Source organism: Henningerozyma blattae, chromosome 7 (assembly GCF_000315915.1).
Source record: "Henningerozyma blattae CBS 6284 chromosome 7, complete genome".
Lineage (NCBI taxonomy): Eukaryota > Fungi > Ascomycota > Saccharomycetes > Saccharomycetales > Saccharomycetaceae > Henningerozyma > Henningerozyma blattae.
The window spans coordinates 622,859-648,326 of NC_020191.1; the positions used below are offsets into that span (position 1 = coordinate 622,859).

At 31.5% G+C, this 25,468-nt stretch overlaps 9 protein-coding genes across 9 annotated transcripts; 4 read left to right on the plus strand and 5 right to left on the minus strand.

Moving 5' to 3' along the window:
* Positions 1-55: 55 nt before the first annotated feature.
* On the minus strand, positions 56-1,330 carry DPH1 (2-(3-amino-3-carboxypropyl)histidine synthase; the record flags this gene model as incomplete). The annotated part of the gene is made up of 1 exon (XM_004181651.1): positions 56-1,330. One exon carries the CDS (start codon positions 1,328-1,330, stop codon positions 56-58), a length of 1,275 nt encoding a protein of 424 aa, XP_004181699.1.
* Positions 1,331-1,666: 336 nt separating this feature from the next.
* Positions 1,667-3,184, plus strand: SHQ1 (Hsp90 cochaperone SHQ1; the record flags this gene model as incomplete). The annotated part of the gene is made up of 1 exon (XM_004181652.1): positions 1,667-3,184. One exon carries the CDS (start codon positions 1,667-1,669, stop codon positions 3,182-3,184), a length of 1,518 nt encoding a protein of 505 aa, XP_004181700.1.
* Positions 3,185-3,403: 219 nt separating this feature from the next.
* On the minus strand, positions 3,404-5,056 carry TBLA0G02420 (uncharacterized protein; the record flags this gene model as incomplete). The annotated part of the gene is made up of 1 exon (XM_004181653.1): positions 3,404-5,056. The coding sequence occupies one exon, from the start codon at positions 5,054-5,056 to the stop codon at positions 3,404-3,406; it is 1,653 nt and encodes a 550-aa protein (XP_004181701.1).
* A 3,430-nt stretch (positions 5,057-8,486) lies between these two features.
* Positions 8,487-9,141, minus strand: YIP3 (Yip3p; the record flags this gene model as incomplete). The annotated part of the gene is made up of 2 exons (XM_004181654.1): positions 8,487-8,993; positions 9,118-9,141. 2 exons carry the CDS (start codon positions 9,139-9,141, stop codon positions 8,487-8,489), a joined length of 531 nt encoding a protein of 176 aa, XP_004181702.1.
* Positions 9,142-9,632: 491 nt separating this feature from the next.
* Positions 9,633-11,606, minus strand: LAP2 (bifunctional aminopeptidase/epoxide hydrolase; the record flags this gene model as incomplete). The annotated part of the gene is made up of 1 exon (XM_004181655.1): positions 9,633-11,606. The coding sequence occupies one exon, from the start codon at positions 11,604-11,606 to the stop codon at positions 9,633-9,635; it is 1,974 nt and encodes a 657-aa protein (XP_004181703.1).
* A 405-nt stretch (positions 11,607-12,011) lies between these two features.
* Positions 12,012-16,136, plus strand: TBLA0G02450 (phosphatidylinositol 4,5-bisphosphate-binding protein; the record flags this gene model as incomplete). Its single annotated transcript, XM_004181656.1, has 1 exon — positions 12,012-16,136. The coding sequence occupies one exon, from the start codon at positions 12,012-12,014 to the stop codon at positions 16,134-16,136; it is 4,125 nt and encodes a 1,374-aa protein (XP_004181704.1).
* A 991-nt stretch (positions 16,137-17,127) lies between these two features.
* Positions 17,128-20,496, plus strand: PFK26 (6-phosphofructo-2-kinase; the record flags this gene model as incomplete). Its single annotated transcript, XM_004181657.1, has 1 exon — positions 17,128-20,496. The coding sequence occupies one exon, from the start codon at positions 17,128-17,130 to the stop codon at positions 20,494-20,496; it is 3,369 nt and encodes a 1,122-aa protein (XP_004181705.1).
* Positions 20,497-20,990: 494 nt separating this feature from the next.
* Positions 20,991-23,846, plus strand: SEC24 (COPII subunit SEC24; the record flags this gene model as incomplete). The annotated part of the gene is made up of 1 exon (XM_004181658.1): positions 20,991-23,846. The coding sequence occupies one exon, from the start codon at positions 20,991-20,993 to the stop codon at positions 23,844-23,846; it is 2,856 nt and encodes a 951-aa protein (XP_004181706.1).
* Positions 23,847-24,190: 344 nt separating this feature from the next.
* HPM1 (protein-histidine N-methyltransferase) lies at positions 24,191-25,297 on the minus strand (the record flags this gene model as incomplete). The annotated part of the gene is made up of 1 exon (XM_004181659.1): positions 24,191-25,297. One exon carries the CDS (start codon positions 25,295-25,297, stop codon positions 24,191-24,193), a length of 1,107 nt encoding a protein of 368 aa, XP_004181707.1.
* Positions 25,298-25,468: the final 171 nt, after the last annotated feature.

The window sequence follows — 25,468 nt, forward strand, 5'->3', positions numbered from 1 at the left end:
AGAAAAAAAAACGTAAAAAAAATAAAAATACCAAACATAATATATTACCCAATAATCAATCTTGCGAAGCATGCTTTGGTATTTGACCTCGACCATAACCATTTTCTTCATAATAATCCATTGGATAATAATCTTCCGTGAACATAATATCCTTCTTTAATAAAACATTAGCCTCATATGGTGTCAATAATGGTTTATTAAATGCATAACCCCAATCAATTGATAATCTAGGACATGCAACTTGTACAAACGCATCGATTTCTCCAAACATACTTAATTTTTGTGGGAAAATTTCACTTAAAATGATCTTAACCACTGTTTTACCCGCCAATTTTAAGGATTTTTCTAGATTATCTAATGTAGAGTTATTACCTTGTCTACCTAATGCACCTAGGATTAAACCAAAAGTTTGAGCCTTCGATGCTGTTTCAATAGCTTCTGTTCTAACTTTAACCAATTGTTTTTGATCATAACCTTCACGTGTAAACTTTTTATTATAAGGATCATATTTAAATGCTTGAATTCCAGGATTATGAATCATAGCAGATTCTAAATGAAATCTACCGTCACCAATAAATATCATATAATCAATTTGCTCCTTATCTAATCGTTCAGATGTACACCCTAATACTTCACCTCTAGAAAGTGGTTTGATTTGAGGTGGAATAATATATAACATATGATTCTCATCTGTCAAAAGTTTCTCTTTAATACTATGAAGAGATGGATTGAATTGAATCGTACTAAATGTAGCAAGTCGTGTACCCTTTGGGAAATGCTTTTGTAAAGTTTTAATAACATGAGTTTCATCTATATTAATAGTCACAAAAATATATAATACTTTGATAGTGGTAATATCAATAGGGACTAAACATGAATGAGCATAATGAACAATAAAATCACAATTTAAAGCTCTTGCTGTATAATCATCTATACAACAAGCACCATAAGAAACATCACCCATCACTAAAGTTTCACAGTTACAAAACTGTTCTAATATATCACTAATAACCAAACTATAAATCAAAAGACCTTCAGGCATTTGTAAAGCTACTCTTTTAGCGTTCATTTTTCTAATATTCCAAACTGTTTTATGAATTTCAAAATTATAGTTAGAAGGCAATAATTTAATAGCTTCATTTAAATCCTCATCATTTATAATATCATCTGGAATATGATTAAAGGCTCTACCAACATTCCTCTTGACCCTAGGCTTATGAACTATAGTTTTATTGGCATCACCATTAGTTGTAGTAGGTTCAGAAGTATTTGTTGCAGTTTTTCTGGTACCTACAAATCTTCTTCTAGTGACTTTAGGTGCTTCACTCATAGCTATAAACTTTAAAGTAGTTGACTATTTACGAGAGACTGTTCCCAAAATATTAAGATTTTTTAAGAAATCAAACTTATAGTTATTTTTATTTTTTTTTTTATTAATATTTTACTAGTACTTTTATTTTTAAATTTTATACTTATATTTTTAAATTTTATACATATTCCGTAAAGATGCCATTTTTTTTTTTTTTTTCATACCAAGTTGTAGCTCATCGCAAAAAATATGCAAAAAATTCCCCACCTTAAAGTATACCACTATTAGTAATATTATAAATTATGCTATCAAAACTTTATGAACAAACTTTAAACCTGTATATTACAAAAATTAAGAATGATTACACCTAAATTTGATATAAATCAAGATGAAGAATATATTTATATTAAAATCAAGATATCAAATATAAGATTCAGTGCTGCTGGTTTAGAATTAGTAGTGCAGGAGAATTTAGTAATTTTCCATCTATCTCCTTATTACTTACGTCTAAGATTTCCACATAACCTTGTGGATGATGAAAGAGCAAAAGCAGAATATAAAGCTAGTGATGAGTCAATAGATGTCCAATTACCAAAAGAAATAAAAGGCCAATATTTTGAAGATTTGGATCTTCCAACAAAGTTATTAGCAAGAGAAGGTGACATTTTAGGTGCTGATGCAATAGAGCAATCTACAAAGAATGATGATTCCAAGAAGAAGGGCCCCTTAATTCAAGAAATAAGAAACTCTGATTCTTCTAACAATATTTCAACTTCTGAAAATATTGCAAGTTTAGGTGAAACTTATAATTGGGAAATTGAACAAAATTACAATAATGAGGAAGTCTCAGATACTAATATTTTAAAGACGAAATATGGGTTTAATGATTCATATGATTCAATAATATCTGTTTCAGTGGCTAGAGGTAATGATATAAACGAATTAGAGTCTCCAGAGCACACAAATCCGAATGATAGAGTTAAAGATCGTTTAAAAAAAGAAGATATAAAATTTGATTCTGATTATTATTTATATGAATATATGTTAGAAAAATATGGTTCTGAAGAAGACATTGAAATTAATGGACTAAAGAAATTATTAAATTTCACTCCACCTTTAGCAAAACAATATTTAAAATGGTATTCCAAGGCAAATAAAACTAATAATGATAGTGAATCTGATATGCCAATTAATTTCACCGATGAAGAAAAGTCTCAAATGCAAAACAATTTACCTAAAAAAAGTTATTTGGTTAACGATACTAAAATGTTGTATGTTATGCTAATCAATTTACTATTTTCTTATATGTTCGAACAATTAGAGAATGAAGGTACACATACTGTTGAAAGTCCATGGACAATTGGTAAGCTAACACCTCAGTTTGCATTTTTAGATCAAAAATTAATTCTTGATGACTCATTGAGTTCCAATTTAAGCATTATTAAAGTTGCTATAGTGACTTCAATCAGAAGATCTCTAAGCTATACTTTACATAGAAACTTTAACTTATCAATGAAAGCTTTAAACTTTGTTTATTATATTTTACGTGGTGGTAAACGTCTTATTATTAGATGCTTACTAGACATTCATGAAATATTTCGAATACATGATGTATATTATGTTTATAATAAAATATTTTTGGATGATTTATGCTCATGGTTCATCTCTGATGGTAACTCAAATGTTATTAAAAGTTTAGCACTTGAATTTCATAAAGAAATAAGTCAAATGAAAAAGGAAGATATTGATTTCAATTTGATTTCTGGTTTTGATGAAGATACAGGTGAACCAACTTGGGAAAATATGACTCTAAAAGAGATGGAATTAATGGCAGAAGCACAATACATTGCGGATAATGAAAATCAGGAAACATAAGGTAACACATATTTTTAGTATTTATAATTAACTACTATAGATTTATTTATTTTACTTAATTGCATCATAGAATTAATTCTATTCTAGAAATACATACCAAGTGATAACATTTATTTTATGAAAAAAATAACACAGTCATATAAAGACAAACTATATAGATATAGTTGGAGATGATAAATATTCTACTTCTCTATATTTCTCAGTAAAAATTGTATCATGTTATATTTTCTGTTTTTCTGCTTCATCTTTAGTAGTAACTTCATGCAAAGTTTGATGTGATTCTGATGGTGCATTTCGATCTACAGTGGTATTCTGACCTTCTGCAGGCTTTTGTTTAATTTCTTCAATTACCTTTAAATCTATTACCCCAAACGATGAAGAAGATTTATTCCTTTTATGTTTTTGCTTTTGAACACTTCCTGGCTTCCTTATAGTTGCTGTAAGCGGATTATGAATTTTTGAATTGTTATTAACTGAGCTATTTGTATTACTAGATGTTACTTTAATATTTACATCTTCCTTATTTTCTTTAGGGGCTTGGGGAATACCATTACTGCTGGGTGTAGTAGAACTTGCAGTTGAGGCAGGAGTAGCTGTTACCGTGCGGTTATTATTAGAATTCCCACCAGAAGTTGTTGAATTAGTAGTATTTGTTTTTGAGGGCTCAGATTCCTTTGTAAATGCCAAAATCGATGTCATTGCAGATGGAATAGAAGAGGATGCAGGATATCTATTAATAGGTAATAATTGTGTATTATTAGAAGCCCCGTCATGTAGAGAAGGCTCATAACTTAAATGTTTACTTTCTATCGTTGTACTTGGACTATTTGTATTACTGTTACATATACTGGCAATTGTGTTAGTTTTGTCACTTTGCTGTATGATTCTAGGACTTCGTAGATTACTCGATATTGAACCATCACGGCCTGGCGTTTGTCCAACTTTAGTTGGTATTTTAATTTCTAAGCCTTTGGGATTGTACTTCAAAGTAGAATCATCATTATCAGGATTGGGCCCCTCTCGAAGTTGCTCCAAGTTTCTTCTATACTCTCTGACATGTGCAGCTGTTTCACTTAATTTATTCAATGAATCAAATTTATGAGAATCCACCGAATTAGTACTATTACTTTTTGTATGCGTACTATTACCGTTTAAAGTTTTTAAGTTTGGAATAGTCTCAGCAGATGAAGGAAATTTATATTGGAAGAAATTATTATTTGATGCATCACCTGATAAAGAAGTCCCCCTTTGATGTTGATTAATAGGAAGAGATATAGAATTTAGACCACTCGGGCTTGGAATAAAAGAAGGACCTAATTTTCCATGCGGGCTTATATCATGACTTGGAATAATATGAGGTTTAGAAATTAATTTTGCACTATCCATTGGTTTATTTGAAGACAAAGGTTGTAAAAGATCACGATGTTGATAGCCATTAAGAGTCCCACCGTTAGTACTGAAATTAGAAATATGTAATTTTGAATTTTGAAATGAAGTTGAATCTGAAGATGATGTTGGGGTTGTAGTTATATTTTCTAAAATAGGTCCCAAATTTTTCGTATTTAAAGCTCCGACATTACCAGTTAATGGTAAGATTTCATTCTTAAATAGACTTATTATTTCAGAATTGGAAAGGCCCATAGTTTTAGCTATTTTTAGTAATTCAATTGATCTGTTTATAACTTCAAATTTGTAATATTGTTGTTTAGTTTTTTCACTTTCAACTTTATAATCAAGAGCTCTAATTAAAGCCTCTTCAGAAAATGACCAATCAGTAATATCAGGGCCGAAGATAACTTCCAATAACGATTTGGAATTCTTTTCAGGATTATTGGCTTGATAAGATGCTTGTAATTTTCGTGGAGAAGACATGGAATTTGCACTTAAAGTGCTTTAAAAAATAATTTATTTTTTCTTTTGCTGTATATAATGAATTGTGGATGTATTATAATTCTCTTTAAAAGTGTATATTTGTGAAAAAAATAAATATTAAACTAAGATGAGAAATAATAATATTAATGAATGTATGAATGCAAAGTTATCAATTCTTTTGTTCTATTCTTTTTTACTGCTGGACTTGAAGGATTGAATTTTTAGTTCTCGAATAAAATCAAAGTTTTAAAGGAGTGATTTGGTAATAACTAATGAACTAGAGTGATATAAAATAATCAAAGCAAATAAAGAGATCCCGCTTAAATCACAGATATATTTTGGTATAAAAAAGAAATGCTAGAATATAGGAGTCAATTTTTCAAGTCTGTTGTTTTGTTAGTCAAAAAAAAATAGGTGAAGGGGGGGTATCAATATTAAGAATGAATTATTGTATTTTATTTTTCTTTTGAAATGATCTTTTAAATTGTGAGTGCGATCCAATTAAAAGGTCATAAATATTTATTTTGGGGATAGTTTTGTGGGTATTGTTATACTTAGAGGAGACTCGTATTAGGATTTAAAAGGAGAGAGTTATTAGAGAAATATTGAAGAGAGAGAAGTAATAAAACACAAAAGAATAAAAGGGGATATAACAAATAGGATTAACAATATAGTAGTTGCTGAACAAATATTATATGATCAATGAGATTAGTAAAATAGAAATAAAGTAGGGAAAGAAAAATTTTTTGAGGGGGTCAGATGTACCGATTATCGAGTTCGAATTGAATAGATGAGTAAAGAAAGATTAACAAACAAAGTTAATTATTTGACAAAATCAAAAGTACAAAATCAAATAATTGTCTTTCATACAAAGTTTATCTATTTAGATTGTAAAATCAAACTCAAAATTTCAAAAATAGATTACGATATCTGATCTATTAAAATGAAATAGTGAAACCTTATGTCTGGTGTAGAAAGTATCTATCTGTGATAATTGAATAGACCTATGATTAATATGAAACTATCTTTGAGGCAAAATTGGGTTGAATAATAGAATTTTTTAAAAAGAAAAAATAAAATTAATAAAAACAAATTCAAATGATTTTGAATTAGAAATTTACTTCTGAAAAAAAGTTAAGATTTAAACAACCAAAAGAAGCAGAGAACACTCTTGAAACTGACAAAAAAACTGGAAAAAAATAGCTATTTTTAAACGATATATGGGCTTATCCGTATTGCTTAGTCAAATAATGAGCAATATATAAATGAAAAAAAAATAAAAAAAATTTTAATATGGATCAATCAAAAAATAAATAAAGCCAGGGAAAAAAAAGGATGCTGTATTTCCTTGAAACAAACAACCAACTATATTTGATAATATTAAAAGTAATAGTTACAAATATGGCAAGAATTTTTATCAACCAATCTGGTATATATGTAAATAAAATATGATAAAAATTGACAAGCTTCAAACCATGAATTTAAAAGAGAAGTGTAAAATGATCCCACATTGAAGAAAGTATTAAACCAGAAAAAAGATACACATAATACGATGAATAAAATAGTCACAGCATTTCCTAATCAGTTCAAATTACTTGTACCTCTTCGTAGTTAATAGAATCGATGCCAATAACAGATTTTACAAACATGATGAATTATCCAAATTAGGGAGCTACTCCTTACCAGATCACATATACCAATGAATACTGCTTCCCAATGAGACACATATTTATAGAGTATACAACTTTGAAATTCTTAGACTTTTCATGACGGAGCTTAAATAGGAAGGCCTAATATCCTATAAGAACTCACCATTACTTCATGCTTCATTGCGATGTTCAGGGGACACTCTGAATTAAGCAACATCTATGTCGCTACTTGTCCGCATTATTCATCATATCGTAATTCATACATACTATGCATACTTCTGTATACCATGCCACTGCCTAACAAATGCATAACCCATACTTAGTTTACTTAGCCCATTATCATGGCCCTTCCAGACACAAAAATAAAAAATACTACTGTAGGGGACTATTACCAATGAAGCAACCTAATTGCTATTGTTCAGATAGCTACAGCTTTGGGCAATTTCCCATGTATTCCTTTTTCAATGCCATGGTAGAAGGAGTACCGTGTGTTTTACCGTATGCAAGTACATGGATTATTCTGGCCAGTCACTACACCTAGAATAGTAAGGGGCCATTTAACTCATCGAATCCTAAGACTGCAATACATTTATCTGTTACCACCAGAGCCTTTTTGACTTGAGATAATTGGCACGAATAGAAAGGCAGATAGTAAGCCAACTAGATCTGACCGCCCAGAAAATGCTGTGAACCAGCGATAAAAGCACTTATCACTTAAACGTTCTTCTAATTAATACCTAGCAGCTGATTTGACTAATATTTATTGCATTTTTTTTTTTTTCACTTTTCCACTTGAGTTGCTTTAGGAATTTCTGCCCTGTATTAAGCCATTATGAATTGGTTGACTTTGTGTTCCAAAAGCATCGAATCCAAGGAAACCTTAGCTGCCCCTCAACATCCCGAATAGACCACTTACTCTTCCTAAATAGTCTTTAGGATTAACCTAGGAAATCTCCTATAAAAGACGACATCTTTGTTCAGGAGATGGCTTATTCCTAAAGGTCTGTATTTCACTTCTGTTTTTGGCTCTGCTAGGATGCTCGGCCGAGTTAGGTATCACTGGCAGAAATTGCCACATCGAGGAAGAGCCCTTATACTGGAAATTATAGATGAATGTAACGGGAAAATACAGGGATTACACATTAAGTAAGCTGGAAAGCTTATTTGGAAATTCTCTAGCTCATTATCATTAATTTAGGTTGTGAAGAGGACTAAGCGAATTAATTAGAAAGGATGTCTAAGATAGCGAGTTGAGACTATAAGCTGCAATATTAGTTTTGCAAGTTATATGTGATAGTTTCAAATACATGGAGGTTATAAATGTAATGTGGATCTATGAGAATTGCAAGGGGATAAATGGCATACTCTCGAAGTTTACCACTTTCTTAGTGGGTGTTAGAACAGACAACTAGTAGGATTTATTTGCATTTTATCTCACTCTAGAAACTTGAAAAAAAATAGAGTTACATTCTTGATCCACAATTTTCATTGAGAAATATTAGCAGTTACGGAAAAATTCATTTATGTATATCAATATCTTCTTATATCTTATTTATTACTATTACACTAAAAAATTCAAAGCCTAAAAGATGATAAAAAAAAAATAATAAGTTTTATATATTAAATAATATAACAGCCAGAAATAATTGTCTATCTTTGCCCTGAGATGAATTGATGTTTATTTATTATAGCTCTCGTTATCTCTTTATTTCTTTTTTTTAAAAAAAAATTATTAGTTGGATTACTAAGCCGCAGTGAAAATGTATTGTGATAAACACTGATTAAACAGTCTCTTCTTCAAAAACAGTTTCAATTGGTTTTTCCATTAAAGAAGCATGACCCAAGACAGTAACTCCTGATGCACCAATCAACCATAGCATGGCAGAAATTGGAGAAGCCAAGAAACCCAATGGTACAGCAACACATAATAATGCAGTATATAATTGAGTAGTCTTGAAGGAACCGAATGGTGTGTTTAGGTCTTCACCTTGCAATTTGTTGATACCGGTGATACCTGCAATAACAAAAACAATGACAAACAATAGTAATAGGTTGGTCAATAAAGTGTATATACTTAAACATGCAATGATCAAAGCATAATTGGTGGAGTAATATTTCAAATTAAAACCGACTCTTGATTGAATTTCTCCGAAGTTTTGTGGCTTGGAAATGCTCTTAATATTAAAGAATTCTTGTGGTGGACGTAAAGATGATAATTTGCTTTGTAAATTACGGAATTCAGTTTTGATACCTTCCACAGATAAATTTTGGGTGAAGGAAGAGATTTGCTAGATAAAAGAATAAAATAATTAAAAAAATACAATTTATTTATTTATTTTTTTTTTTTTTGATTTGTTAGTATTGGGCATAGATTAATTTAATAGAACACGTAATTAGATTTCATTAACATACCGCTAAAGTAGAAACTTGATTCATTGTAAACTAAAAAAATAAGCAGGCCTGAAAAGTCTTGTATGATCTATTACTCACAAGGTTTGGTAAAAACTATAATTTTTCTAACAAAACTACGCAAATAATCCTTAATTTTTAACTATGTATCTTTTTATAGATACGTATCTATATTTATATATTTGAATACATCATCCTTCAATGTTTCTTCAAAATGTTTATTTGGTGTTTTCCAAATTTCTTTTTTCCAACGCGACGCCTCGATATTTATCACAATTCACGAAATGGGGGACACAAAAGGTTGTCGATTTATTGTGATAGAGTTAGCAAGAATACAAAAAGAAAGAAGATTTGATTGGAAATATTGAGTACAGTCCTAAGAAATTAAAGTTGGCCCTCAAGTTATTAAGAGGTGGTATTTATATATATAGGAACGACAAGCGAAGCTTATATACTAAGAAGCATGGAAGTAAAAATTTAAATATCATAATGAAAAGGAAAGCTGTGATCTTGTGAAATTAGATTTCCAAATCTTGTTTGACTAAAGCCTTACAAATTGGATGGTATGAGTCCTTAAATTTTTCAAAAGTTTCTAATGCTAATTTACGATCAACAGAGTTTAATAATCTGTAACCTGGACGAACAAATTTCATTCTACCAACTGTACCTAACCATTCACCTAATTGAGGATAATATTCCTCTAAGTGACCGGTGATTTGGAATCTGAAAGTTCTGAAGATAACTTCAGCATTTTGAGACTTTATAATCTTGGAGTTGTAAATCTTTAGCAAAGAAGTAGAGGCTAATTCATGCTTAGTCCAATCAATCTTGGTTGATTGGACTAAAGTGTCTAAGAACAAGACAATTTGATTTGAATTAAAATCTTTAATATCTTGTAAAGAAAAGGTATCAATAAATTGTTTTTCAGTTGTAAATTCAAGAGAGTTGTTAACCCATTTATCAACTAATAAATAAACATTATCAGCCAAAGTAGTATCAAATTTTGGTTTTGGTGGCATACCAGGTTTATATAACCAAGTTTCCCAATCAATGTTATCTAAAACAGATTTCTTTTGTGGGAAGAAAGCATACAAAGTATCCAAGAATTCATAGGTATCTAAAGATTTCTTAGCATATTTTTTGAAATAATGCTTGATAAATGGATCAAATTCTTTAGTACCACCCAAAACTGTCTCTAAGTGGAATAAGAAGTTAAACCCTTTTTCATATGGCACAGTTGAAAAGGCATCATCTGGATCTGTACCATCGTTTAAGTTTTGGATTAATGTAGAGAATCTTTCTGGATTTTTCATAGAGTCAATAGAGTTTTGTAAATCATTCCAACCAATTAAAGCAGAAAAGTGTCTATGTGGTTCACCGTGTAAATATGCCAAGATTCTTCTTTCTAAATAAACAGTCCAACCTTCATTTAACCAGAAATGGTTCCATGAACAATTAGTAACTAAATTACCAGACCAAGAATGAGCTAATTCATGGGCAATCACGTCAATATTTGTCTTATCATGAGCAATTAAGGTAGGAGTAGCAAAAGTCATGTTTGGAGATTCCATACCACCATAAGGATAAGAATTAACATTAACTAAGATATCATATGTACCCCATTCATAGTCAAAGATAATGGATTCAGCAGCTTTAATAAACTGCTCAACATCACCTTCAAATTCCCATTGGGCATCCTTCAAACGATATGGTTCAGTGTAGACATGGGAACGTGGCCCAATTTTAGCTTTAACTAGATCACCAGAGGCAATACCAATCAAATAAGCTGGAATTGGCACTTCTTGTTTGAAGCTATATGTAGTTAAACCGTTAGATCCTTTAGTAGAACCAGTAGAGATACCACTGAACACAACAGGTAATGGAGAAGCAATGTTAGCAGTAAATGTAGATTTAACAGCAGGTGTATCAAAACATGGAAATAATGATCTAGCATGAATAGCTTCTAATTGAGAGAAAACATATGGATGATCGGAATTAGTTTGTTTACTGTTTAACCATTGTAAGGCAGTACATTTATCAGTAGTTTCAAATTCCAATTCTAAAGTGAAGTCAGATTGAATAGATTCAACATTAGCTGGAACAATTGTCAATTTGGAGCCTAAAGGTTCTCTACGTTCATGAATTTTGAAATCCTTTACTGGTGTGTTATTAACATTGATTTTAAATATAGATAGAAAAGAAGTGTCTAATTCAATTAATTCAGCTTTAGCAATAGGAGATAATTGTAAAGAAACAGAACCAGCAATGGTAGATTTTTCAAAGGAAACAGTCAAATCTAATTTGGTATGTTTGACAGCAAATTTAGTATAATTGGAAAGAGTAGAATAATCAAACTCTGGAGAAGATGCTGGTCTGTGCTTTTCAACAATGGAAGGTAATGCCATTTTAATAGTTCCGTACCTTTGTATTTTAACCTTTTGAAATAAAAAAGGAATAGAAAACTTACATGCAATATATCGAGTTAATAACATAATCAACAAATATTCAATTTATACAATGGATTTCTTGGCGGAAAAAAAAATAGTTGGCATTTTACAACTCATCTATGGAAGGTTTACTAGATTCTGCTAAATCTGTGGCGGCGGGAATGTACCGCTTCCGGCAAACATTTTCCGTGATCCCATTTTTTCTATATTCGATTACCAATAAGTATTACATTTTCCAGTTTACATGTGATCTCGGGGAAAAAAGCCGAAAGGACCCGAGAATGAACAGATTGAAAATTTCAAAAAACGGAATTAGACATATTAATGAGGAATATGTCAAAAGAAATAGAATAGGGAATATTACCAAGAAAATAAAAAATATCATAAGGAAAAGCTACTTTTTAGTTTGCTCTAATAGTTCAACTTAGTGGTATAACCTAATTATAAATAATGTCACAGAATATTTCAAAACAAGAAAGGTTATCACTACCACAATCTGGAACTAACCAAATGCCGAATCTTGGAACTCCTAACCAACCAAATAATCCTCCACCACAGAAAAATACTATGCAATCTGATGTTTCAGATATGCTTGCACAAAACCAGAAAAACTTACAACATTTGTACTCACTTCAGAGTAGTATAAATACAGTGAATAATGCTTTAAATAATGGTTCCAACGATGGTGATGGAAATACTCAACAAATACCCTATTATCTTCAGCTGAAACAAGCTTACAATAATGAAGAATTAAATGAGCCAGACAATGAATTAGAGGACGGAACTAAACCAATAAACCAGAGTAAAGGTGCTCCGCATTCAGGCTCCAATAATTTAAGGTACAATAGTGTATCAAGTAATGGCAATGGCAATATTTCGAGCAATAATAAACTAAGCTTAAGTCCCAGCAACAATATAAACCGATATAACAGCATGAACAGTATAAATAACAGATATAATAGTATTACTAGTAACAATAATTCCAATAGCAACAATAACAATAATAATAATTCCAAAACTCCAACACATTCGTTGACCTCAAATATTCAATTCCAAGGTAAAAACTCATTAACATCGGCTTCTATTAAATCAAGGGCACGCTCATCATTCCAAAGGCAAAGGTCAAAACAAGTGGCATTATCAATGAACAAAAATAAAAAATATGATCCGAAAAATCCTTTGGTTATTATTATCCCTTATTCTGCACAACCCACAGAGATACTTGCGTCAAGATTTGATGCTTGGAGAAATGTGATAAAATCTTTAATAACTTATTTAACAGAAACATCTTCAATCCAGGATGAAATTGTAAGGCAGCAGTTACGTTTAACTCATGCCATACAATTTCCATTTTTCTCTCTCGAACAGCATAATCCTCAAGGAAATGAAGCTAAAGCCAACCAAAAATTCTTCCTTCCTTTAGGTCATGGATCAATTCAAGATTTACCTACTATCTTAAACCAATATCATGGATCTCTCGCGACTAATGCTTCTAAAATGTCTAAAGAATTAACTAATGAGGTGATTCCTAGATTAGAATATTTGAGAAGAGATTTATTAATAAAGATAAAGGAAATTAAATTACTAGAATCAGATTTTAAAAATAGTTGTGGTAAAGAGTTACAACAAACTAAACAAGATATGAAAAGATTTCAAGATTCTGTCGAAGAATGGAATAATCTTTCGAAAGTGAATGATATAGCGGCTGCTACTCAAACCAATACAAACAAAAACAAATATCAAGATCCATATATTACAAAATTAATTTTAGATAAACAAATTAAAAGACAAATTACAGAAGAAAATTTTTTACACGAAGCATTTGATAACCTAGAATCTTCAGGGTGTGAATTAGAAAAAGTTGTTGTTATGGAAATCCAAAATGCACTAACAATTTATGCAAAATTATTAGGCCAGCAGTCACAATTAGTTTTCGATTCTTTAATCTCTAGATTAGACATGGGATTCTTTTCTAAAGATCCTCAATATGAATGGGATGACTTCATTGAAAGGGATTCAAATTTTATTGAACTAGATTTACCTCAGAGAAAACTACAGATGATTAACTATAAAAATCAATTTGATCCTTTTACATATGAGATTAGATCTGGATATTTGGAGAAAAGATCTAAATTCTTAAAATCTTATTCTCGGGGCTATTTTGTCCTAACCCCCTGTTATTTGCATGAATTTAAAACAGCAGATAGGAAGAAAGATTTGGTGCCTGTTATGTCCCTAAATTTAATTGATTGTACTATTACAGAGAGCTCGAAAAAAGAATTAAATGAAAATAAATTTATTTTGCATGAAAAACAAAACGGTTTGATCAAAAGGGGTCATAATTGGGTTTTCAAAGGTGAAACATATAATATCATGATGCAATGGTTCCAAGACTTAAAAACTATTACTCAAATAAATAATATCGCTGACAGAAAGCAATACGTTTGTAACCGATTAAATTTGGATGAAAGTGGTAAACCTATTATATTGAGACATAGCAGTACTCATACTACAAAGGGAGCTAGTAATAATACTGCCAACAATAACCATACATCTATGAAGAATATTAGAGTTTCTAGCACTGCCTCAAATGGAACAGTTAATCATTCTAAGATCAAATCTCCAATCACGAATTCTACCAATAATTCAGCTGGAGGTAATTATAACAATACGACGTTAGCTAATAACAGGGGAGTTAGTAATATATCAACAAAAGCGGAGAAAGCTTCAATAACAATAACTCCTGTGACTACATCTGATAATAATGAAAACTATAATATCAATAGAGTTTCTAATTCCTGTTCGACTGCAGGAAATACTTCTAGTAACATCAATCTTACTACAATGGTCTCAAATTCTACTATTACTAATCATTCTACTCCATCAGTAAATGCACCACCTATTCCATCATCTGGTGATATAAGTACACCATCTTCTAGGAAATATAGAGATAGAACAAATACATCTACAAGTATTACAACGAATAACTCTACAAACGAAATGACTACTAATACTTCTACTTCTACTCCGAACGTTACTAAGACAGTTGAAGAAAACTATCGTAATCTTGAAGAGAATAATGATTCTTTTGTCTCGGTAAATAATGTTTTGAACGGAACAATTCCAAGTTCTTCTAGTCATACTACTGATAATCCATCTGTCACTCTAGGCTATGCAACTTCTGGTTTGACAAATGCAAGTATGAAAAGTACTACCACCCTAGAAATTAATACAGCAACTTCGGTGAATACTAATTCGATTACTACTTCTACTACTACTAATAATAATAATCTGAATTCAAGAAGTATTAACCCTTTTATTCAAACCACTATTAGTACTCCCACCACCGGGACCAATGAAAATCTTATGATCGATACCCCACCTACAACTGCAACATTAAATTCCCCATATCAAAAAATTTCAAGTAGCAATAACAACAGTCCACGCATCAATACAGTCCGGCCAACTGTCAATACTAATTCGACAGGAAATTCAAGTGTAAGCGGTAATAGTGGTAACAATAATAATAATCTAGTAAATTCAAAAGTACCAATTGTTCAACAACAAGCCCAACTTCAACATCAAGCCCAACTTCAACAACAAATACAAAAATCCTCTCAGCATCAATCTCCAAATGGAGTAAATAATATGAACCGTTCCCGAGCTAGTAGTGCCAATGGATACCCTGCTAACGTTATGAATGCTAGTATAGGAATGAATCCAAATATTAATCATATTAATACACGTTCACGTACAAATAGTAACGTCGTGTCAATTAATAGTACAACATATAGTACTACTGCAAGCTCACCTGTGACTAATTCATCTGAAAATCATGTGAACAATACTAATATTAGTCTTAAACACAAAAATAGTCCTAATATTCAAAAAATTAATAGCTCTACTTCTGGAACTGCTTCTTTGAAACAGCAACCACAACAACTACAGCAATTAGCTCCAGCGCAAATAATCCAACAAACATTACCAACACAACAAGTGCAACAATTACCCCAAGTACCATTGCAGTCACCACCACTTCAAAAAGCACCATCAATTCCAATGCCCCAATTGAAGCAGACACAATCTCAATCTCAACAAAAACAGCAAGTACTACAGCAACAACAGCAGCAGCAATTATCATCTAAACAAAATGCTAGATCAAAGATCCCTTTGCACAATCAATCTCAACACTCCGGCCAACATAATGGCATACATAGTCATACTAGTCATGGCCACACACAAAGGCAGCCTTCATCCCATGGACGTAATCACAAGCGAATGATGAGTACAGGAAGTAGTAATAGCCAAACTACCAATATTACCATGACCAAAAGCAATACATTATCTCAGCAATCCACCAATAAGGGAGGTAATTCGCCACAACAACATTATTCTTATCATTCATCGCAACAGCAACAGCAACAGCAACACTCAAGTACTAGGTTGAATCATACTAATAGTGCCCCTAGCAGTCCAATAGCTAAGAACCAATCAAAAACAACAGGATCCAGTTCTAAATCTTCCAGCAACGCCCTTAAATCATTTTTATTACAAAAGAAAAATAATAAAGCTTAGCCAGTAGGGCTTATACAATTTCTCAAGACTCTACCCTATCTAATCGCCTCTATATATCTAGTCCATACTTGATGTATGTATGCCTTCTGTAGTTTGCGCCTAATAGACAATTGTTTCTTAGTTTTATCACCTATTATTCCACTTTTCTGAACGGCGCTACCATTCTTCACAGGCCATTTTTTGCACGTGAGATATAGGTACAAACCCTAATGCTGTTCATGACAACCCTCATGTCCATTTAGGGCCTCATAGGGGTGACCAAGAAAACCCCACATAACAGCTCTGCGTAATTATAACGTTGGGGTAATCCATTCATCATCATTTAGGATTTTCTCAATATTTGATTTGTCAATTGTTTTAAGACGTCATTTGAAAGCAAGAATAGAAGGCGATTAGAACCCTTATTTTATTTTAAACTGAATTATGTGGTTTGCTTGATTTGTTTTTTTTGTCTTTTTTCTTAAAAATCGTCTTGGTGAAGAATTTTTAAATTTTGTCATCGTTTAAAACCAACCCTTAAAGTTAGCCAAGACTTTCATAGAAAGACTAACGACATATTATATAGCTAACCGCTTTAGTACATTATTCAACATTCTCAATCGTATTTTAGCCTCAGTAATAAATAATAATAGAAAATTAGACAAAAAAAGGGAAAGATACGTTGAAATATTTACGGAGTTCATTTTTTCAATTATCAGGTCCATATATTTTATTCAATTTGAGTCCAATTATTCTTCAAAATATTTCATTTTAAATACCATACTGTTATTGATCTTTCCAAAGTTATTGGTTTTTGAGGTAATTTACTATCTAAGCCATCCGTAAACATACCATATCTTTGCATAATATTTTTGTTTTTAAATTTTATTTTTCTATCCATTATTTTATATTATATTGATAAAATATTAATTAGAAATAATCAATACACGAAGCATATTATCAATAACTTAGCTGTCAATTTATTTTCAAAGCATAAAAGATATAAAAAAAAATGAATAGAAATTATTCAATAAATCCTTCACCTACAGATACGTCAGAGGTTAATTTATCCCAAGAGAATAAAATTTCTAAAATTCCTTCTGCTACAAACAAACATGAACAAAGTTTGTCACCTACTAGTCAATTAATGTCTTCTTTCATGCATATTACAACCGCCAGTAGCAGTACACCTAGTAATGAAGTTATACCGATTATTAGAAGTCAACACAAGGGCAATTATATGGCTCATGACGATATTAATAGGAATAATAATGGTAATACTTCAGCCATGGTAAGTTCTACTCTTAAATCACATAGTGAAACTTCACCACATAAAAAGAGGCATGTTAGAATAGTTATGGATAATAATTCAAGTTTAATCTTAGAATCTGATAATGATACGGCAACTACCAGTGTGACAACTGGTAATACTTCGGCGACATCAACAGCAAACAGTAGTAATAATGCAAGCACTATAAACAGTAATAGCAATAGTAGTAATTCAATAAATAGTTTAAAAGATAATAAGAAACTACCGTCCTTTATGAAAAGACCTTTAAGTGATACCCCAATCACTAGTAATTGGCAGTCACCAAAGATGTCAAGAGATACTACACCTAATATAACTCCTGATTTATCATGTTTAGGGCTTTATTCGATGAATGAAGTTGAAAATGAAGATGAAATTGATAATGCAACTACTATTGTACAAGATAAAGATATCGATCAAAATACAGAAAGAAATGATGACACCTTAAAACTAAATTTAGAAGATAATATTGAGGAGCCAATACTATTCCCAAGTACACCAGCAACTTCTTCAAAAAAAAATGCACAGGCGCCATCAGAGGTGAAAAATTTCTTAAAGTTACCTGAAAATTTAGATAGTAACTCACAGATTCCAAGTGGTACAAGATCTCCTTCAAAATTTAAACATCCTAAAAAGAAACGTACCACAATTGATGTCCCAGGTTTGACAAATTCTGTCGATTCGCCGAATGGTATTACTACAAATAAAGATATGAGTTCAAAATTAATCATAATTATGGTGGGATTGCCTGCTACTGGTAAATCGTTTATAACAAATAAACTGTCCAGATATTTGAATTATACAATGTACTCCTGTAAAGTTTTTAATGTTGGTAACACGAGAAGACAATATGCAAAGGAACATAATTTGAAAGAACAAGATTCCAAATTTTTTAATCCAAATGATACAAATTGTAAAGAATTAAGAGACAAGTGGGCAATTGATACACTAGACGAACTAATTGATTATCTAATGAATGACAATGGTGTGGTTGGTATATTTGATGCCACAAACACTACTTTTGAAAGACGTAAAAAAATTACTAGAAGAATTCATGATAGATGTAAAGAAGTCGAAGTAATGTTTTTAGAAACCATTTGCTCAGATCAAAAAGTTGTCGAAAAAAATATTCGTTTGAAACTTTTTGGTCCTGATTATAAAGGTAAAAATCCACATGCATCTCTCTTAGATTTTAAAGAGAGATTAAGCAATTATAAAAAAGCATATCAGCCAATTGTTGATGAAGAGAATTTAGAATACATCAAAATGATAGACATTGGCAAAAAAATTATTACTTATAACATAACGGGTTATTTGGCATCTCAAACAGTTTATTATCTTTTGAATTTTACTTTGAAAGATCGACAGATTTGGATTACCAGAAGTGGTGAAAGTGAAGATAATATGTTTGGTAAAATTGGAGGTGATTCAAAATTGTCAATTCGTGGTGAAAAATATGCTAAAGCTTTAAATGATTTTTTAAGTAGGCAAAGAGAAATATTTAACTCTAAAGTGAACGCTAATTTAGCCTCTACTCCAAATTCTCGTCAAAACTCTACAGGAAGTGAAACTGATGAAGATGAATATAACCAGTTTAATGAATTTTTCATTTGGAGTAGTACAAGAAGAAGATGTATTGATACCATGAAAAAATTCGACTCAACTGAATTTCCACAAAAGCAAATGAAAATGTTAGATGAATTAAACTGTGGTAACTTTGAGGGCATGACTTACTCACAAATTCAGAAAAATTATCCTAAAGAGTTTGATACAAGACAAACAGATAAATTGGTTTACAGATATCCAGGTATTGGTGGTGAATCATATATGGATGTTATAAATAGAGTCAAACCTGTGATCATGGAGATTGAAAGAATTGAGGACAATGTTTTAATCATTACACACCGTGTAATTGCAAGAATATTGTTAGGCTACTTCTTAAATTTAAGCAAAGATATTATTACTAATTTAGATGTGCCATTACATTGTGTTTATTGTTTAGAGACAAAACCATACGGTATTGATTGGTCTTTGTGGGAATATGATGAAAGTAAGAATGACTTCTTCAAAATTCCAAAAGATAAATTAAACTTAACTAGAGTTAAAGAGGTTGGTTTGGTATATAAGGAAAGGAGATATTCTATCATTCCAACGGCCCCTCCAAGTGCCAATGGTAAAAAATATTTAAGTGCAAATATTTCAGGGAAGAACTATATATTAAACGAGCATACACCGCACCCACATCCTAATCCCAAATCACATCATGGCAGTCATCATAACCGCCATCACCATAATTTACATAGAACTAATTTCACGCCTGTTGAAGAAGGGGAAGAAAGTATTGAAAATGAGCATGCCAAGGATACGGAAGATGGGAGTGAAGAAACTCATGATGAAGGAATCAATACACCCGACCCTTCAATTAGTTCTAATTATTCCTTTGATGGAATTATTGAAACTCCTAGAGAAAAAGAACTTGAAACTGATAGCTTTGTGGGTTTTAATAATACTAGTACAATGATGAATAGCAGTAGTTCAGTCAGAAGAGAAAATTTTATGTTAAGACAACATCAACAACAAGATCATAGCAACTATCCAACTCATAACATTTTGAACAATAACAATAATATTCAAAACATGCACAATAGTATTTATCAAGAACCTCACAATTTTAATAACAGCTTGGGTTTCCGTAGGATTAAGGACGATATTTCCATTGGTAGGAGATATAGAAGCGTAGGTGATGAAACCACTAATTTAAAAAATATAAGATACATGATGGATTTAGGAAATGGCCATAATGGCGACGCTAATTGTGTTAAGTGCCCACCTAGCAGCTTTGAAATTGATAAGTTAGACGAGAAGTTGGCTAAGTTAAATATGATAAGGGAAGAAGAAGAAAATAGGAGGTTAAGAGAACTATATAAAGAGGGAAGCTCCCCTCATGTAATTCAGAATATCGAAAAGGTGGTTGCTCTAGGTAGTGGGGACTGTTTAGAAAGTAAATTGAAAACTTCTAAATTTAAAGAGAATACCCTAACGTCGCTACATAACGGCAGCAGCACCAACTAGATTTCCTGATTCTGCCTCCATTTATAGATACGACATACACTCATATGTTATTGCACAGAAGGAAATTATTTAGATTTATAATTTTATTACTTCTCATTTATTTTCATTGTAATATTTAAATATCTGGAAAATTTCTTTAGACAAAGTTTTGTATCACGTGTACCGTTTTTTTTTTACCGTTTTTTTTTGTTTTTTTTNTTTTTTTTTTTTTTTTATTTTTTTTATTTTGAGCTCTCGATTACCCTTTTGGATACTAAAATTCGTCTTTTCCACACTGCACGAAACGATTCTGTTTTAGCGGGAGCTATCTGTTTGTACCGGTGGCCACTTGTAAAATTTCAGAAAACGTGGAATAACACAGCAGTCTAAACAAACAAATGCAACTTTTCACTCAATATTAAAAACACATATAGAAAACAATAATTCTTTATTTTTTGATCTGTTCAGTCAATTAAGTTGATTAAGACTCCCTTATAACATAGTACCAAGCAACCATGTCGCATAACAAGAGACGTGTCTATCCCCAAGCCCAATACCAACAACAGGCAGTTCCCGAGCCTCAACAACTCCAACAACAAAGTATCCCTTATGGTGGTGCTATGGGTCAGCTAATGTCACCAAAAGTTAGCTCACCAATGGGTAGTATCTCGGGTCAAGCAGGGGGGCCAATGACTCCTAACATGAACATGCCTGTTGGCCAACAACGTGTTTTCACACCGGCTCAACAGCAGCTGGCCCAGCAAATCGATCAAGCTGCACATGCTACTTCCCAAATGCATATATCAGATCCAATGCTTTCTCAACAGCAAGGTCTACCAATGGGTCAACCTGGTCAAGCAAGCCCAATGGGTATGCCAATGCAACCACAACAGTCAGGTATGCCAATGCATATGCCAATGTCAGCTGCTCAACAGCATATGCCAGGTGGCAAACAGTTAAATCAATTATATCCAATTGATTTATTAACTGAAATCCCACCTCCTATTAGAGACTTATCATTGCCTCCACCACCTTTGATCATACCTCCAGAAAAAATTGTTGTTCCATCTGATTCAGCCAATGCTAATGCAGAATATGTCCGTTGTACTTTAAATGCCGTTCCTCGTACTCATTCTTTACTAAAAAAAACCAAATTACCTTTAGCCTTGGTTATTAGGCCTTACCAAACTATCAACGATGACGACTCGCAGCCACCTTTAAATGAAGATGGTTTGATTGTTCGTTGTAGAAGATGTAGATCCTATTTGAATCCATTTGTGACAATTATTGATCATGGTAGAAAATGGAGATGTAATTTCTGTAGACTGACTAATGACTTCCCACAACATTTCGATCATGCAATGGATGGGACTCAATTAGACAGATTTCAAAAGAATGAATTACGCTATGGTGTAATGGAATATATTGCACCAAAGGAATATACTGTAAGACAGCCACCTCCATCTACTTATTGTTTTATAATCGATGTTTCTCAAAACGCAATTAAGAACGGGTTTGTTGCTACTGCTACAAGAACCTTATTAGAATCTTTGGATTCTATTCCAAACAGAGATCAAAGAACAAGAATTTCTATTCTTTGTGTTGATAATTCTATCCATTATTTCTCAATTCCAGAAGATTCTGAATCCATTGATTTAAATGAAAACGAAAATGGCAATGAGGAAAATGGTGACTCTGTTCCTAAAAGAACGCCATTGAATATTTCTATGATGGACGTTGGTGACTTAGATGAACCATTTTTACCTAAACCAAGATCAATGGTTGTTAATTTAAAAGACTGTAGAAAAAACATTGAAAAATTATTAATTGAAATTCCAAATATTTTCCAAAATAGTATCATGAATAGTTTTGCCTTAGGGCCATCATTAAAATCTGCCTTTAATTTAATTAAAAATATCGGTGGTAAAATTATTGTACTATCTTCAACTCTACCAAATAAGGGTATTGGTAAATTACAAAGAAGAAATGAATCTGGTGTTGCCAATACTCCAAAGGAAACTCCTCAGTTATTATCCTGTCAAGATGCCTTCTATAAAACTTTCACCATTGAATGTAGTAAAGCTCAAATCACTGTTGATACTTTCTTAGCGTCGGAAGAATATATGGACGTTGCAACTTTGAGTAACTTAGGTCGTTTCACTGGTGGTCAAACTCATTTTTACCCAGGTTTCAATGCTTCTAGCATTAATGATGTTATTAAATTCACTAAAGAATTTTCTAAGTATCTATCGATGGATATGTCGATGGAAACTGTTATGAGAGCTAGAGGTAGTACTGGTATCAGAATGAACTCGTTCTATGGTCATTTCTTCAACAGATCTTCTGATTTATGTGCATTTTCTACTATGCCAAGAGATCAATCTTACGTTTTCGAATTACAACTGGATGAAAAAATTATGACAGAAAATGCACATGTTCAAATTGCTGTTTTATTATCCTTAAATACAGGGCAACGTAGAATTAGAGTTATAACAGTCGCCCTTCCAGTTACTGATTCAGTCCATTCTGTTTTCGCTTCTGCTGATCAATTAGCCATGACTGATTATTATGCTCAAAAAGCTATTCAAAAAGCTTTTGACTCAAGTTTACAGGATGCTAGAAATTTCATCAATAATTCTGTACAAGATATATTGACAGTGTATAAAAGGGATGCAGTTGTTTCAAATACTGCTGGTGGAGCTCCATTAAGACTATGCTCAAACCTAAGAATGTTTCCACTATTAATGCATTCGTTGACAAAGAATATGGCATTTAGAAACGCCATTGTCCCAAGTGATCATAGAGCTATCGCATTGAACAACTTAGAGTCTTGGCCATTGCAATTTTTCATCAAGAATATTTATCCAAATGTTTATTCTCTACATGATATGCCTGATGACATCGGTTTGGTAGATCCAACTACAGGTGAAATTAAATTGCCACAGCCAATGAATGCCACAGCAACTTTGTTTGAAAGATATGGTTTATATTTAATTGATAATGGTAATGAATTATTCTTATGGGTTGGTGGTGATGCCGTACATGAATTGATTATGGATGTATTTGGTAATCAAGATATTTACCAAATTCCGATTGGTAAAGAAGAATTACCAATTTTGGAAAATTCTGAGTTTAATGAAAGATTGAGAAACATCATTTCGAAGGTTAGAGAAAATAATCATGTGATTACATATCAATCATTATATATTGTTAGAGGTTCCTCAATTAATGAGCCAATTTCTCATGCTCAAGCTAGGGACTTATCAAGTTTAAGATTATGGGTAGCAAGTTACTTAGTGGAAGACAAGAATATGAATACAGAAGGTTACAGGGAATTTTTATCGGGTATGAAAAACAGAATTAGTAAATAATTGAAATGTTTAAAATAAATAAAACAAACTTAAAATAACAACATACTATAATTTTTCTGTGTAGCCAGTCACTAGTATATTATCACAAAACTAATTTCTTTCATTCTTCTTTAAATTAATCTATTATTCATCATATATATGTATATATATATGTATGTGTGTACTATTATTATTAGATGTTTTAAAGAGTCATTTACTGAATTATCATAAATTTGCACTACGTTGCTCATAATACATAATAAATTTGAACTGTACATTTACTAAATTATATTAGTAAGATTTTATATAGATTTTACATTAAGACCATAAGAAGTCATTATAGAAAGTTTATTTTAAAAAAAATGCTAGTTCTGCCCATCAATTAGCATAATTGATCTTTTCAAGCCAGCACTTACTTTAAACGTATCAATTCTAAGGTTTAACTTATTTGCATTATTTCTTTTCTCTAGATAATTTTCAAATTCAATAATACTACCACCAACCCCAAAATAAATGTCTTTAGCGGCAACTAAAATCTGAGAATCTTTTGCAATTCTTAAGTAATCTAAAATGGTTTCTGCTACCACTGGTAGAGTTATTGGTTGATAAATTGTCTCTGAAGTTAAAACTAAGTTTGATGAGTTTTTTAAAATATTTTCCGTAAGATTGCTAAACTTGCGACCCCATGAGCCAGAAACTAATTCAATAGTGATATTTCTTCTTTTTAAATCTTCATGAAATGTTTCTAACAACTTAGCTGAAAATTGAATTTCATCATCTCTTATGGGCATATTTTCATCTTGATGTTTCTGTAAAATTTCACATTCAGTTTCTGATAAGGTAAATTTCGCCCAGGTAATAACTAAATTTGGAATACTAACCAATCTTAAAACAGAATAATTATAGTCTGATAGTAAAATTTTTAAACCGTCGTTACTGTTACTTTTTAAATAATGACCGAATAAGAATTCTGTGGGTAAGGAAGTGCCACATCCTAATTCGATTAAATTATCAAACTTTTTTAAAAATGTAGGATTAATTACTTCCTTATTTAATAAATCAACTAAATCAATGCTACATTCCCATGATTTTAGGCCACCTTCATATATGTTTTTCCTTAAATCCTCAGATGTATCCCCAATTAAAATGTCTAATTCAACGTGGTTTTCATTTGAAGCATCAACGTCATCAACTTCACTCATTAATTGATGCTTAACGTCAAATAACTCTCTTCTATATAGGATCGCTTTCTCCTCTGCACTAAAAATTTGTTCAAATGAGACTCGAACATCTTTTAAGCTTTGTAAAATATGTGATAAAAGTTCGAATTTAGGTTGAACAATATCATTGGCTAATAATCTTTCTTCGTCTAATGGATTGCTTTTGTTTTTATCAATAGTAGCACAATTTGTATCAGATATGAATTCATCTTCACTAAAATCATCTGAAGTGAAATCAAAGGTAAATGACATGCCTAATATATTAATAACAACAATCTAGGATCTCTATTTGAAATTGTCTGATAAAGAATATAAGCTTAAATATACCGTCGAGAATTTTCAATGCTCTTCAATTAAAGTCGCCGAAGGACATTAAAATAAAAAAGACAAAAAAATTATTTACTTAAAATTTTTTCAAACAAT